Source organism: Synchiropus splendidus, chromosome 1 (genome assembly GCF_027744825.2).
Source record: "Synchiropus splendidus isolate RoL2022-P1 chromosome 1, RoL_Sspl_1.0, whole genome shotgun sequence".
Classification (NCBI taxonomy): domain Eukaryota; kingdom Metazoa; phylum Chordata; class Actinopteri; order Syngnathiformes; family Callionymidae; genus Synchiropus; species Synchiropus splendidus.
The window spans coordinates 50590644-50607659 of NC_071334.1; the positions used below are offsets into that span (position 1 = coordinate 50590644).

The window sequence follows — 17016 nt, forward strand, 5'->3', positions numbered from 1 at the left end:
TACGCATTTCCCTGACACAGTGGCCATGCTCCTATAAATAGGTCACTGGAATCAAATTTTGGAGTCCTCCATTACCCTAATCTCATCTGAGTAAGTCTGTTAGTCGAGCTGGTGCTTTGGTTAGGGAGCACTACGAAAGTGACTGACCCGCCACTGGAACCACGTGTGTGTTTAACATTCATGTAATCTTGTTAGGATAACAGCCCAACTGTCAGGCTACCACCTTCCACTGATTAGGGATTAGGAGAACGTAACTTGTGCAAGTTACGAGCCACATGAGTATGATCACAAAAAGTGTCAGGTGGGTTTCCCACAGGCATTTGGTCAAAGCGCTGATCGTGGTTGTGTTTCTTTATTTATAAAGAGTATTATTCACACTTGAGACGGAGTGGGAACTGGATTAAATAATCCAGTATCTACTATCCTACAGAGCAGCGGTTCGCAGAGATCGCTAACATGTTAGCACAGGGCCGCCACTTCTCTCGTAACCTGCGTGAAACTCTTTTGTCAGCCGCTGTGGAGTGACAGTTGGTTGCCCCGATGCTGGCATCAGCAACATGACTCCAGCAATGAGTCCTTGGTCTACATTTGACAATAGTTGGTGTTTGAGAATAAAAGCTGGTCACATGTATTAAACCTGTGTGTTTGATTGGCTGCTCTGTTGAGCAGGAGATGCGCTCGAGCTCAGCTCCTCAACGGTTTGCCAGGGAACAGTTATGATGTTGCGTCTTGCCGCCGTCATAAAACATTCAAATGCCGCCTCCCCACAAAAATTCAAAACATGATTTCCTTTGTTATATGTCACTTGGAAAGGACAAAAGGCAACATCCATATTGAGAGTTTTTCACTGCGATCAAGGTGCTAGCTGTGTCACTCCATCTTTTTCTTCAGCTATTGCGCAATATTGCGTATTTTATTGTCAACAGTACTCTTCATTCTTTGTGTTAATAGTTCTTAAGTACAAAATTCAATGTAACATTTTGTCATGAAGATAACTTTGTTAAGGCCGATATAAAAACTCGGGCTATTGAGTTACATTTAGTGCGATTAATCATGTGATAACTACAGTTGTGGTGCGATTAATCGCGATTAAAAATTTTGACTACTATTTTGACAGCCCAAATAAAAATGTATATTTGAAGAATTTATCTAATGCTGTTCATAAATCCAGAGATGGACCTAATTTGTCATGTTTTCCGGTTTCAGACAAGGACATTCTTCATCCACCCGTTCAATATAATATTTATACTCCGGAGGAGTCTGTGATAATAGGTCGACAGTTCTCACTAAGAGTTCTGTTTCATGGAATCAGTTTCTGGGCCTCAGTCCTGCTGCCTGTTTACCTGCAGAGTAAAACACAGTGTTATGTAAGCTCTAATCTATGAGCGATCATTACTGTGTTACCTTGGCCACTGCGGGCACACACACACACGCACGCACACACCTGCTTGTTAGCGCACTGTCCCCACATTCGGGCTAATTACATCTTTCTGCTGCTCTCACGACAAGCTCCTTAAAAACATGCTCTTCACATGTGTGTGTGCGGAACCTGACGTCTTCTCTTTATGAGCCATAACAGGCGTTTTATGGTCACACTGCAAACTAAACTCGGACACACTGAGCACAAGCCTTGCCGAGTGGAACAAACACGCACGCACCTCACCTTGTTAACCCCTCCAGTTGTGCTTCATCCCCTCATCGCTCAGTGGAAATTTTCCTCCGTGTTTACAAAAAAAGTGGCCACTGATGTGCTCCCATGACGCGTTTGCAGATTTTGTCACGGAAATAGTCAATATTTCTTTCCAAAGGATGTTATCGATGGAAATGGAGCAGTTTTTCATAGACTGGCCACTGAGAAGTGGGTCACAAACACTGCAGCTTATGCTGTTGTGTTTTGGACTGCCCTGCACTTCAACACAGCGCACACCATGTTACAGTCAAACAACTTGAGATATCATGGCCCACCAGTCACCCTTCAGTTCGACCAGCCTGAAATGACAGAAATGCCTGAGGATCAACTGGGTTCCAATGGCTGCTGGGACTCCACATCCAAATCCCTTTAACAGGAGTGAATTAGTGCCTATAGGAATCTTAGTCAGCAACGCAGTGACACACAACGCATGGAGGTCACAGCAGGGGCATGTTTGCGTGTGCGGCAGCCAACTAAATCATCCGTTAAACATGTCAGCCTCATGACTAAAGCTTCCAGAGCAGGATGGGGTTGAGACAGGACTGATTCAAAGGGGCTTATAGATCATCCACGCACGCAAACATGCCATTTTTAAAAAAACTTCATGACGGGCAGAGGAAACAGAGGATGCACGGGCCTACTTTGGTAAAGCTGTGACATCAACAGCGGTGTGGACGTGCTGGCAACGTGGTGCGACTTCTGAGACGTGCTTTCATAAGCAGCGTCCCACCGACCTGTGACGGCTGTTTTGCAGTCAACATTAGAAGTGTGTGATTTTTCCAACACACCTCGCGGTTGCTTGTCCTCAGCTGTGACACACAGACCTGATGAACGACTACACTACCATCATATCATTACTTCCGATCTGATCTGAAGAGTCTCCTCTAGAGTAATCCTGCTGTTTCTGTCAGATTTCTGTCACATTTGCCCACAAATATTGCCACCGAGGGTCGCGATTCGGACAATTCTGAATCTAACTCTCTACATCCCGACCCTGCGGAAGCTAATGTTTTAATGAGCCACTGAACAACTCCGCTCACACACACAAACTTTCACCACCTGTACCTCTCAGACTCTGCCCATCCAAACCTCCGTGAGACACCGCCCCTTGTGAGGAGCTCTGTAACAAAACAACCAGCGCTCACTACACGCCATCAGCCCAGAAACCACTTGAAAACAATTGAAATGTTTTTTGGTTTTATTTTTTATTTTTGCAAATAAAGCTTTGTTTAGGCTAAAACCTGAAACTATTTTTTTAAGCTCTTTGCAAAGTTCATTCTTTCCTGTCATGTTGGCCATGAACCATGAATGATTCACCACAAATTTCTTGTAAAATCTGTCATTTTTAGCCTGCAAAGTCCAGGACGGACTGCTTTGTCTCACAGTGGATCTTGCAGGCACGTACACAGGCATTGTGGGCGACTGCTGCCTAAACCAGGAAATAGGGGTATCCATTGCGCTTCATATTCTTATTGTCATTGTTGTCCGTTTGGATTTACAAACATTCTGAAGATGTTCCATTTCATTAAATTACTTCTGGTCACGTAACCATCAAACAGCTTAAACCAAGGACCAGCTGGAAAATTTGACTTTGTAAAGCATGCAATCGAAATACTGAGATACTCAACTTAATATTAAAATCAATATTAATTGTAACACAATATGTTGCTTATCAGCTCATAAATTTTCTCAGGTTAAGGTGACTTATTTAGGGTGTCCCTAAATAAGTCCGCCCCTCCAAACAGGGTATAAGCAGATGAATTGCATGTAATATAATACACACAATATCTTCCGGATTAATTCAGGCCAAGTTAAATTTCTTTATATTCAAAAACAGAATATCTCAATATATTTTTGGTCTTTTACTCAATACTATAATCTCAGCTTTATTGATCTATATTACAAATTTTGGCATGCTTGTTGAGTGAGAAATGAATTTATACGAGAATTGCTCTTCCCCAGCTTATGAACGTGTACAAGTGTGCGCAGTTGATTGCAAAAGTTGCTGCATCAAAACAAACCGAAAGGCTGATGAGACGACACAGGAGAGCTGCAGAGGAAACAAGCACATGACCAGATTGTTGTTGCTCCATTTGCTCATTGGATTATAGTGAAATGTGCCAAGTGAATAAAATGGGCGCCACACACTCTGGGCTCAGGTCCAGGTCTGGCGTCCACCTAAGTCAAAAACACGGAAGCAGCCAGGACGCTTTCATGCCGGTGATTTACTCTGGTATGGATCATGTGATAAACCTGCTAAGAGAGAGATCAATGATCGTAAACATTTCCAATGGGTAAATTATCTTAAGCTGTAACTCCTGGCGAGGCAGCAGCTGATGAAAATCCTCCATCGGTTGCTTCGGAGTCACAACATCGGTAAACCAGACCATTCCGTGACGATCTTCACTCTCTGCTTCTCCAAGCACCTTTTACCTTCGAAGTCTCCCATGTCACCATTGTTGAGTTGTTGTTGAGGCTTGTGACAACGTATTATGCAACTTATGTTATCACACAGACGCATAATATTAGAAGGGCTTACAGTTTCAGAGGTCCAGGTGAGTCGAGGCGCCGTCCTGGGATTGGGGTAAAGGTCAGTGACTGTTATCTACAGTAGAAGACACCTTATCAGTCAGTGAGTGCAGAGAAAACCTGCAGTAATTGGACCCAGCATTTACAGCGCTTGTGCTTAGTGACATAACAACCACAGCAGTTTGGGGTTGAACACTTGTCTAACTTTTTAAATAGTTGTTTGAAAAGTAATGCTGTGGTTTTAATTGTTGCTTTTGCCATCTTTCTAAACTTGAATTGTACATTTTTATCGTCAAGTCCTGATTTGAACCTGCTTTGACAGTTATGTTAAGCACACTATCGCCGAGCATGGCTTTTCGATTAATTCAAAATCAATTTTAGAATGTTTGAAGTGGAAAAATGAATGAAGAGTGATGTGCACATCATGTGTGCTCTGCCCTCTAACAGGCCTCGATATATTACTGTGGAAGATCAATGCACTCGCCATCCAGCAGGGGCAGCATAGCCTTAAAGGGGCCCAAGTTCTGTCGAGGAGTTGAGGGCACCCTTGACCAGGGAGCATTGTGCCCCCCACTGCTTTGTGCAGGGGGATGTCGGTGCTGGGTATCTGTCAGGGTTTGGGCAGTTTTACTTGCGTGACATGACTGCAGAAGCGCTGTGTCATGTGATCTCGGATACAGTCACCGGCAATACCTCGTCAGGTGGGATGGGTTCCTTGTGGTGATGGAGTACTGGGTCCCAGCTGGTGTGCAACTCATTCCTACGGCCTTCACTTAGCCAACAACAAAGTCTGTTTCGCTTCGCCCAGCAAGGCCTGCACTCCCTTGAGTTTCAGAAATGGAAGATGCACAGTAGTAGAGAGCTTATATAGGAGGCTTGTCCATCCCCCATTTGGGCAGATAAATCTTTCAGGCCAAAGGCGATGCCTTACTAGTCCGTTAGAGCGCAGATCGTGTACACAACAAAACTGGAGTTACATCCAGCTAACTAGTATTTCAGCTGATTTAAAAACCCACGCGCTTAGGGTGTTGTACACACTTCTAGAAACAGGATGTTAAACCTGTAATCTTGCATTTAAATTTAAGGAATCAGCGAGAATAGCTGCAAATTTACAAGAATTAAAAGTGAAACCATTTGGAATAGAATCATTATTCATGCTACAAATAGTATTTAGGTGTAAATATAGGCCAATACAAGGCAGCACAGTGGTGTTGTGGTCAGGGTGGTCATTTGTATCCATAGCATAGTGACTCGTACCAAATTACAAATAATAATGTGGACACAAAATATGTTATTATTGGACAATAAAGCCAATTCTTTGTTGAAAAATACATCTTTGAAAATAGGTGTGTCTCATGTCCCCAAATTAACAGCCTTACTTTGTCTTTGCACTGTGACCTGATCAAAATGCGGTGGTGCATCACACCTCTGGAATCCATTTACCGTATTTCAGGATTAGAAATACCAGAGAGTGACTGAGCAGGTATGTTGTTAAATGCATCATTACTCTGGAATGAGTGACGACAGGCATTCGAAGTATGACAGGTAAACAACCCAGTAGCACAGCTAAGAGAATAGAAATAGAAAAACAACTGTGTTTATGTGCGTGTTCATAAATATATATAGAAGCAAATTATGTGTTTGACAGAGTACAGTTTCTTATCGACAGCAAAAACAGACCCAGAATCCAAATCCAAACTACTGACAGAACTACTAGCCAACAAGCTGGCTTGGAGAACGCTCACTGTAGTGTTTTGTTTTACAGTGACGGTGCAGACTTCAATAAACAAGATTAATTTTTTTATAATTCATGCTCTTTATTGAATGGGGTAATACAAATATGAGTACATGCCCAATTACAAATGAATAAAGCATTATGCTGCTGTTAGGCGGTTCTGATCGGCTACTCATGATCTGATTCTGACCTTTGTGAGATTATCGGCTTCTTTTTTTTTTTTATTCTCTTGTGACTTAAGCCACCCAAGGCCACCCAGGGGTCACCAGCAGGAAGTCATGCCAGCTGCCTGAGCCCTCAACATTACGCTGTGTGATATAACCTGGCAGAAGAGCACAGGTCACTCTCTGACCAGACAGTCTGGGATTACGCTGGAAATTAAATTCCATCCCCACAAAGAGCAAGCATGAGTGACAGACTGAGAGGTGAAAAAGTGAGAAGTTGGGCTAATTCGAGCTGAAGGTCACTGGGTACCATCTGGCCTACTCTGCCGGCTGTAACCGGAACAGCACTTTGTGTTGTGGAAGTATCTGGGCCCTGACTACACTTGCGCCCTGAGGCGACGACAATCAAACGCAGCTTTGGCAAGCATACATGTTATTTTTCATTCTCCCTGCTGACGAAATAGCTGAAGCAGCAAACTTGGATGGTACACCCAGTTCTCAAAACAAAACGCCTGTGTGTGTTTTCCAGCTGACATATGACGCTGGGTGCTATTTACACCTTTAAGTCAGATCCCACACAGCAAAACAAACCAGGAAACAAAGTGAACATGCTCAAATATATGTATCAATTCTAACCCCAGGGAGTGCACACTGTTTTTGGCTAGCAAGCCACTTAAAAATAAGTTATTTATTTTATTTTATTTTTTTAAATGACATGCTCAGTAGGTGAGGTGTACACTCTAAAATGTGCCCTAGGTGTGTGCGTGTTTGTGTGAATGGTGTGAGTGTGCCCTGCGATGGACTGGCAACCTGTCCATGGTGTTTTCCTGTGTTTTCTGAAAACTGAAAATCGTTTAATGTCCCCACATTATTTAGATTTTTGAACTGTATTTCTGCTATTTGGACAAAATAACATCATTTTTTCCCAATCTATGGGGAGCTTCAGAGTCTGACTGCTATTTAAATGTGAGCGTTGTCCATATTTCAACATGTTCTATATTCATTTATAGCTGACTCAGCGCCCCCAAGAATTGCTCTTCCCCACATCACTGAGACTTCAGAGGAAATCTTGTTGAATTAGAGATGCAGTGACTCTATTTTCTTTTCCAATTGCACCGACATCAATAATGCCTGTTTTCAGTACACACATCATAAGCCGGGGAACATCAATATCGGTGTTGCTCTACATGTAAACAGCAAAGTTGAACTGTTGACACTGAACATCAGGTGCTCTTGGCTCAGATTTAGCTTGTTGGCATTTACAGCACCTGAATTCATATGTCATATTCTAATCGCTGAGAAGAAAGAGTTTCAGTTTGGACATTTCACCACACATCGGCATCGCAAATCTCATCCAAGCTTGGTTATTCACTCACTCGTTCGAGTCTTCCCATAATGGCTTCATATAAGGGGGCCTTACAAGAAAGACAAATCTGGATGTTTTTAAACAGTGGAAGGAAACCAGAGAAGATAAAGACTCTTAAATAAACTGAAAACTAGGGAGGCCTCGATATTTTCACAGCCAATATCGATACTTGCCTTGAGAGTTGGTCGATAAAAGTTGCTAATAATCTTTCTAACATTATGAGATGAACACCACACTACATATGTTTTACGCAACTGCTTTGGCTTTATTACATAGTAGCGCTTTTAACAGAATCTGTAAACACACAGTGGACCCTGCATTAATAAAATATATAAGAATAAGAAATAGAAGTCATTTAGAAATAAAAAAAAAAATGCTTTAAACCTTGTTTGATGCAAAATCAAATGGATGGGTTCTTAATAACAATCTGCTACCAATCAAGTGGTTTGGCTAGAACCACCCCTACAAAAATACTTTTTCTTTTTTATTTGTAATGTTCTTGCACACAAATTACAGACATACAGTGAGGTCATTGCTACCTGAAACACTGGCTGAAATTTTCTTTAATTTCTGTCTACAACGATAGATTTCCCGCTTGGAAGATGTGGTAGAATTCTCACCACCGCAAGTTGGCAATCCAAGATGGCTTCCCAAATGTAAAGAGAAAGTAGAAGTTCAGAATAAATGAAATACACCAAACACATTTTGTATTTCCTCGGTGGGTTTTCTTGTTTTACATGGAACAAATATTTATCAAGAAGTTGCTTATATTCGGACAACGAACCCATGACAATAGCTTTTGTGGACGTGGCCATGTTCTATTTCGAGCTCGGACATCCATTGTTCTGTTCCGTGGTGATCTCACACTTGACCTTTCACAAGATGTGGCATCTACATATTATATAGATTTGAACTGAGGATGTTCCAATCGATCGGTCACCAATCATGATCGGGCGATTTCAGTGTCATCGGTGAATGCCAATCACTGCCTGTCATTGCCGATCACAACAACTGTTCACGTGTGACAGCCGGCGCTCCGATGAAGCTCCGCTGGTTGCCATGCATCTGCTCCTCCCTCGTGGCTACTCGGCAGCAGCATGTCTGCTGTGGAGGTTCTTTCAATCTGTCAAGTAAAGTTTGCATCCTGCAAAATGTTGTGCAGGGAAGTGCCTTCAAATGAAATACACCATTTTAAGCACCAGCACTTGACAGAGCAAAGAGAGTTTTCTGGGCTCATGAAAGTGAGAAGTGGTTCCTCTGCAGCAGGCTGTTAGCCCAGCTAACACTTAGCAACACCTGACGGTCCAAGCGTGACACTCAGAACACTAGCCTTTGTCAGGGAGATAGAAACGATCGAATGCATCGTAAGCCACCTCAGTCTGAAACTTTTGATTACATCTGGAGCGGATACTTTCATCTATGCAGTGCTCTCTGTCTCATTCCGCTACAAGCCGCCAGTATGTAAATGTTTCACGGACAGAGAGATTCACCAAACTGCAACGTCTCACATTGAAATAAATGTCTTTCAGCTGTCATTTTGACAGTATAGTCAAAATGAATAGTCAGAATAGTAGTTTTTTTTCCTCCTTGAAGAGGTATATAAAAGCGTGTCTGAATTAAAATGGTTCATTTCATCACATTATGTACACAGAAGGTCACATAACATCACATACTCTCTGAAACCTAAAGGTATGCACCTGACTAATGTTAGTGTCAATAGTTTGGAACACTGCCTGTCTTCATTCACCCTTTTTCAAGACTTATCTCGGGAGTGTTGTGGTCACGAGTGAGACAGCCGTTCACACATGGCTCCCTCAATGTGTCCGGAAGTGTTTACCAGGCCCCAGAAGGAACAGCGCGAGCTCCATATTTCGGCTGGCATCGGCCGGGTGGGCTCGCGCCAGAGTGCGACACAGGACCGCGAAGACACGGCATCTCCTCCCGCGGTGTGTGAGAGCTGGTGCGTGCCGCTGAAGTCGTGACGTCACTTGTTTACCGTCTTGTCGGTCGCAGCTCGCTTGCAGTGCGGCAGCTCATCCAGCAGGGCTTACGTAACCGTTGCAGCGTGACAGTGAGGCGGCCTCTGCTGCAGGGGCTGAGTGGGTGGGCGACGGCGCCCACTGCCCGCTGTCACCCTCTCGGATCAAATGGACACGCACGGGCGCGCGCGCTGGCTCGAGGTACAGTGTAAACAGCCAGTCAGCTACTTAGGCTCGCCGTGTGTGAGTGCGCGTGCACGTTCGTGTGTGACATGAAAGCTCATCCGCTGATTCCTGTGAACTTTCCCCCCCAGCTCTCCTTCTCTCATCACTCACACACGCACGCACGCACGTTTCCCGTGATCCTCCACTGCAGCAGCAGCAGAGAAGTAAACAACCCTGTGACTCAGGGCTCGCGCGGTGCACCGCGTAGAGTGGTCGCCCCCTACTGGTTACTCAAGGTAACACGTATCACCAAATATGGGCTGCAGGAAGTGATGCTGTTACCGTTCAGACAGTGTTTCATTCCTCCAGAGAAGAAGCTTCATATTTCGCTGCCATTCGGCCCATAGGGTCCAATAAAAGTGTGAAAAAGGGGCGAGTACACTGACTGTACTGATTTCAGGTACCGATGACTCACCGGTTTAAAAAAATACTTCTGCCACTCTTTCATTTTCACTTTATATTCAATTGTTTACACAAACAACTTACAAAGACTACTATGCACTGATCCTCTAAAAGTGCAAACATGTGAGGGTCAATACCAAATGAACACATTCGGCCTTAACAGTTTGTATGTAAAGTCTATGTTGTATTTCGGAAATATGAGACGTAATTGATAATGTTTCATCCTCAACCTCTCATTACCTCCATGATTATGACTGAAAGATCATAAACACTGGTGTTATCATGCCATGAAACATACAATCCCATTGAAGATGAAATCACTGTTCAACAAATCACATTAGTTTATGCATCCACTCTCTTTGCACTGAAAAGAGTATTTTGTATTGTGCATTTTATATTGTACATTTTTATATTTATATTTTTGTTGTTTATGGAACATGTTAAATTACGAGCAAAATTTCCCTCGGGATTAATATTTTTTTTCTGACTCTGAACTGTAAATATATTGTAATGCTACATCTGTTAATTGAATGTCCTCCAAAAAATGTGCTGAGCTTTTCCTTGATGTTGCTGTCAAGGTGCTTCATTAAAGTAGGTCATTTTTTTTTTCAATACAATAACCTAACATGACTTAACTGGAACGGTATGTACCTGGAACAAGATGTGCGAACACTTCAGAGAGTCAAAACAAGTGTGTACTGACTGTAGAAGGCTTCAAATTAATGACATAAGCATTACTCAGCTCATTTATTTTTCTGTGTCAAACATCCAGTACTTGTCAATTCAATATGTATGAGTATTAATCTGGTAGGGTATATATATATATATATATATATATATATATATATATATATATATATATATATATATATATATATATATATATATATATATATATATATATATATATATATATATATATATATATATATATATATATATATATATATATATATATATATATATGAGACTAGAAAGTACGACCCACACAGCGTACAGTCATGAGTACAGTCATGCTGCTTTTCCTGATACAGTAACCGGAGGGAAGTGAGTCACTATTTTTTTTTTTTGTAAAGTCGTAAACATCCTTGTGTTTTCTAACTCTCGACTCACTCTTTGGCTCCAGGTTCTTGCAGTGTCGTAAACAACCTGCTCTTGGTGGCACAGGCACAAGGGCGACCTCATGTGGTGACACTCATAACAGCGCGGTGATTTCTCAGTCAGAGGTTGCTCAGCAGTTTTTATGTTCCTCCCGGATTTTATTGCGATGTTAATTACGGTTGGGTTAATAGATTAAACTGTTGTTCAACAGAAAACTACTTCATAACAACGTCTACTTCTTAGATGAACATGTTCATACGGACAATAACATAATAGTTTAAAGACAAACGTCGACTCGTCAGCGGAACTAGTTTCACTCGTGGTTTCCGGGGGACCGTTTGTGAACCAGGAAGTCGTGCGACGCTGTCAAGTTTCACCTGAGAAGACAAGGGGTACTGTAAACACATTGTTTGGGATTTTGCCATAATTCGGTATCATTCATTTCCTAAACCCAACAGATTGTCACGTCGGCTTCAATGGTTGTTGTGTGTGTTTTTAATTCTCGATAGTTGTGTTTGCTTTGCTTGGAGAATTTTACTGAAATATAAACAGGCACATGCGGATTAGTCTTATTTCAAATGAAGTGTGTTTCTGACGTAATGTTCACCTAAAAGCGTCATCGGGCAACGGAGCTTTTATTTTAAAACGTGAATACCATGGGGCTTAAAGTTTGTCTGCAGATTTGCCGTTCTGCATTTGACGAATAAGCATCGTTAAAACACGCTGATCAAACTGGACACACGGTCCTATAATGGTTACGCTTAGCGATATTACACTTTATGTGATTTGCGCTTTACGTGATTGTATTTTTGGTCCGTGTTCATTCCTTTTGTGTCGGTTTATACGTTGTGAATTATAATATTAGTTATTACCAGAAAACGTTTGCGCTGTATATATGCCAAAAGGCTTGTACTTTGTTTACAGCTGCAAAACATTGAACCGCTGCTTTGATATTAGAACAACAGCTCACCATGTCAAACCTGAACAAGCAGCATGTGTTACACTGAAGATTTAAATTGAATCTGGTAGTCGAACTGCTTGAATGTTATTGTTTTTTTTTGTTTTCATCTCTGTCTGGTTTGTCAGCTGGACTATACACTCTTATTAACAGGGTCGTTATTGTTATTTTTCCGAGAAGGTTATTATTCTGTGAAGGTTTTCTTTCTCTATTTAAATCCCAAAGAGAGTTGAGGAAGTGAATGACAGCCAAAACTCATCCCCTGTAATCATCAACTATCAGTAATTTTTGATATCTATTCTGACAGATACAATCATGGCAGAAGCGTCGAGCCACACGGCTGCTGGTCAGTCGTCGGTGGCGGCTCAGGTTCCCTTTGTCGACTTGTGCACTGTTCTAGAGAAAATACAGAAGTCCAAACTCCGCCCGGAGAAATCTAAAATCCTTGGAGACTTCATCCAGTCTTGGAGAAACTTCCATTCTGCACTGCATGGCAATGGCCAAAATACACAAGACTCCTTTTACCCAGCAATGCGTCTCATTGTCCCGTCTTTTGAACGAGAGCGAATGGCTTATGGCATCAAAGAGAGCATGTTGGCTAAACTCTACATAGACGTGTTAGGCCTGCCGAAGAACGGCCCCGAGGCAAATAAACTGTTGAACTATAGAGCACCGACCACATCTCAGGGGGACGCTGGCGACTTCGCCAGCATGGCGTACTTTGTCCTGAAGAAACGTTGCACCAACCAGGGGAACCTCAGCATCAAAGACGTCAACGACTTCCTGGATTCAGTTGCCATGAATAACGCCAGCAAGAAAAAGGATCTAGTGAAAAAGAGCTTGCTGCACCTCATAACGCAGAGCACAGCTCTGGAGCAGAAATGGCTCATCCGGATGATTCTGAAGGACATGAAGGTCGGGATTAGCAAGGAAACTGTTCTTCAAGTCTTTCATCCCGATGCTGCTGAACTGTACAACGTCAACACAGACCTGAACAATGTTTGCCGGCAGCTCCACAACCCCTCCGTTTCCTTAAGTGACGTCTCCATTGGGCTGTTCTCTGCCTTCAAGCCCATGCTAGCTGCTGTGGCAAACATCCGAAATGTTGAGAAGCAGATGGGTAACAGTCCTTTTTACATAGAAACCAAGTTGGATGGGGAACGTATACAGCTGCACAAAGACGGTGATGTGTACAAGTACTTCAGCAGAAACACTTTTCAATACACTCAGCAGTTTGGAGGTTCACCATTAGAGGGCTCGCTGACTCCCTATATCCACAATGTCTTCAAGAGCCATGTTGTTAGCTGCATCCTTGATGGAGAGATGATGGCCTACAACCCCACCACAGAGACCTTCATGCAAAAGGGCAGTAAATTTGACATCAAGAGGCTGATGGAAGACTCCGAGCTACAAACATGCTTCTGTGTTTTTGACGTCTTGCTTATTAATAACCAAAAACTCGGCAAAGAGACGCTGAAGAAGCGGTACGAGATGCTGCAGACAATTTTCACCCCGGTTAAAGGGAGGATTCAGTGGGTGGCAAAGACAGAGGCCAGGACTATGCAAGAGGTGGTGAATTCACTCAACGATGCCATTGACAACAGAGAGGAGGGGATCATGGTGAAGGATCCGCTCTCTATTTATAAGCCAGACAAACGAGGGGAGGGGTGGCTGAAGATAAAGCCGGAATATGTGGATGGACTGATGGATGAGCTAGACCTGCTGATTGTCGGAGGCTACTGGGGTAAAGGACGGAGAGGCGGGATGATGTCCCACTTTCTTTGCGCTGTTGCAGAAGCTCCCAAACCTGGCGAGAAACCCTCTGTCTTTCACTCCATCTGTCGTGTTGGTTCTGGCTACACCATGAAGGAGCTGTACGACCTTGGCTTGAAGCTGGCCAAGCACTGGAAAGTCTACCGTAAAAATAATCCTCCAGCGTCCATCCAGTGTTCAACTGAGAAGCCAGAAGTCTATATCGAACCCTGTAACTCAGTGATCCTCCAAGTCAAGGCGGCAGAGATCGTCTCCAGCGACATGTACAAGACCAACTGCACACTGCGCTTCCCCAGAATTGAGAAAATCCGCGAGGACAAGGAGTGGTACCAGTGCATGACTCTGGCTGAGCTGGACCAGTTCCGTGGTAAGGCTTCCGGGAAGCTGGCCTCACGCCACCTTCAAATCGGTGAAGACGAACCACAGAGAAAGAAGCGCAAGCCACAAGCCAAACCCAAAAAAGCCGTCGGGATTGTCGACCACTTTAAGAGTCAAGACCTCTCAGGGGTCGCCAAGGAGATGGATATGTTTGAGGATGTGGAGTTTTGCATCCTCAATGGCACAGACGAGCATCCCAAGTCAGAGCTGGAAAGGGGCGTGGTCAGGTAAAACTTTATTTGTTTTTTTATTTGAACATAATTAGAAATAAATCCTGATGTATTGTGAGTTATGTTCAGACACACACTATGTCAAAACAACTGTCCCCATAATGTTGCACTGGGGACATCTAGTGTTCAAAGGATGGAAAGCAAGCAACATAGTTGTAGTAATTCAAATTTTTAAATTAGATTTGACTCGATTTTGTGTAGTGACACATTATTTTTTCATCTCAATTGGAAAAAATGTCTTCATTATTCTAACTGGTTGTGATTTATTAGGGAGTGTTAAGAACGCAGATGAGGTTTCATGAAACAGTGTCCTGATTTTCAAAGACCACCAAATGGTGCAGTCTGCTGTAAAATGTTTGGATTTGAACAACACATTTAATGAAACTTCACATCATTTTATTGCCAAAAGCGCCATCTGGTGGCCTCTGAAAATTATGACACTGTTTCATCCACCCTGCAACACTGTTTAATGATGCCTCATCTACCCGTCACTCGTGTTCTTCTGGTCCTGTAAGCAGTACTGTTCCAAACGTGTTGATGATTGGGTATTTTTGTGGTCGCACATGCCACCAGTCTCACAAGTTTTACTGTTGTACTGCTGACAGGTGCGGTGGTATTGTGGTGCAGAACCCTGGCAGGGACACCTACTGTGTAATTGTGGGCCTGGAGAACATGCGTGTGAAGAACCTGATTTCCTCCAACCAGCACGACGTGGTCTGGGCCACCTGGCTGCTGGAGTGTCTGGATCAGAAGCAAGTGCTGCCATGGCAGCCACGTCACATGATCCACATGTCACCGTCCACCAAAGAGCACTTTGCCAAGGAGTACGACAGCCACGGCGACAGCTACTTCGTGGACACAGACAAGCAGCAGCTACAAGAGGTGTTCAGTCGGATTCCTGTCGCAGACATGGATGTTGACGTTGGACTGGTGGAGGACAAGTACGACTGGCAGCTTTCCACCAGCATGTTCAGGCCTTTCAGAGCTTACATGGACATCTACACGCAGATTGGAGACCCTGGCTCTGCCATGGAGGCCAGTCCATTAGACATAAGGGAGTTGGAGTTTCGCTATCATGGTGGTACTGTGGTGAAGCGTTTGGAGGAAGGGGTGTCACATGTCATTATTTCCGAGGAAACAAGGCTTTTAAATTTGAGGGCAGTAAGGCGCCGTTTTACAGGGAAGTTTAAGATTGTTAGAGACTCTTGGGTGATTGACTCCATCCAGGCAGGACACCTGATGGACGACAACAACTACCTGGTTTAAAATGACTCACTGCAGGTTTTAATCGCTTTGTACATGTGTTTTAACTGAAAAGCAGCCAAGCCTTTATCATTTTAAGGACAAATCTCATGAAGCATTTTTTAACAATTTTAAATGAATGAATTTTGAATGTATAAATATTGTAAAATAAAAATGCTGATCTAATAAAGTTGTTTTAATTCAATTCCGTTCTCTGTTTTACCTATATGTTTTTCCAAACCAAAAATTACAGTATAATTTTGAACAGAAAAGTTGCCACAAAGCTTCAAGTAAAGGAAACAAAATGTCTTTTGAGTAGAATATTATATGTTGGAGTATGATGAGTGGGTGTGATCTTAGGAATTTTTCTGAACCACTATTTTATTTCATTTGACTCTTGAAATGATTCTTTGTGTCATATTAAATGTGCAAAGCAGGTGGTTGGGAGATGGCGGCAGAAGCTGAGCCAAAAGGCTTGAATGCAAGAGACTGAAATGAGTTTTCTCCGACCGGGGGCAGGCGTCTCCCCTAGAGTGAGAAGTCGGGAGAGACTCAGAGTAGAGCCGCTGTTTCTCTGTGTTGAGAGAAGTCAGTTGAGGTGGTTTGGCATCTCATAAGAATGCCCCCCGGACGCCTCCCATTGGAGGGGTCTCAGGCGTGGGAGCCAGCTGGGAGGAGACCAAGGGGTCGACCCAGGACCAGGTGGAGGGATTGTATGTCTTCACTGGCCAGGGAGCGTCTCGGGATCCCCGGCGGGCGGATGTTACCCGGGAGGAGAGCAGTTGACACTCTCTATTGAAGCTGCTGCCACCGCGACCTGGCGACAGGTAAGTGAGCGAGGATGAATGGATTAATAAGAAAGCGACCTTTGTTTCAGCTAATCATAATTCAGAGCCCTTGATTCCCATTCATTGCTCACTCTCTAAACTGAACTTACATCAGCTTGCTTTGATTCAGCTTGAGTCCAACCGGTGCCAACCTCCCAATAAACAAGTCATCCAGTTCTCCTGTCTTCACTGAATGTCAAGTGTGTATCTCGGGACGCCTGGATGTGTTCTAACCTTCATAAGTTCGTCCTCCCGGGTGCAGAGAGCTGTCAGTGGCGCCCTGGGCATTGTTGTGGGTAAATGCCACGTGAATTCATTTTCCAAGCGCAGCTGATGAGGTACCTTTTTCTAATCACTCAGCGGCCGTCGACATGCCCAATAGATCCCTGTAGACCTGTGTTTCGTTGTCAGCTTAAG

General features: G+C 43.4%; 1 protein-coding gene across 2 annotated transcripts; it reads left to right on the forward strand.

The window, feature by feature from the left end:
- The first annotated feature begins 11522 nt into the window (after positions 1–11522).
- On the forward strand, positions 11523–15923 carry lig4 (ligase IV, DNA, ATP-dependent). 2 transcript variants are annotated; one of them, XM_053879422.1, is made up of 3 exons: positions 11523–11583; positions 12457–14527; positions 15136–15923. In XM_053879422.1, exons 2-3 carry the CDS (start codon positions 12465–12467, stop codon positions 15794–15796), a joined length of 2724 nt encoding a protein of 907 aa, XP_053735397.1. In that variant the 5' UTR covers positions 11523–11583; positions 12457–12464; the 3' UTR covers positions 15797–15923. The 2 variants fall into 2 exon arrangements, with proteins under 2 accessions (XP_053735397.1, XP_053735405.1); XM_053879430.1 differs by having other exon boundaries at positions 11578–11622.
- Positions 15924–17016: the final 1093 nt, after the last annotated feature.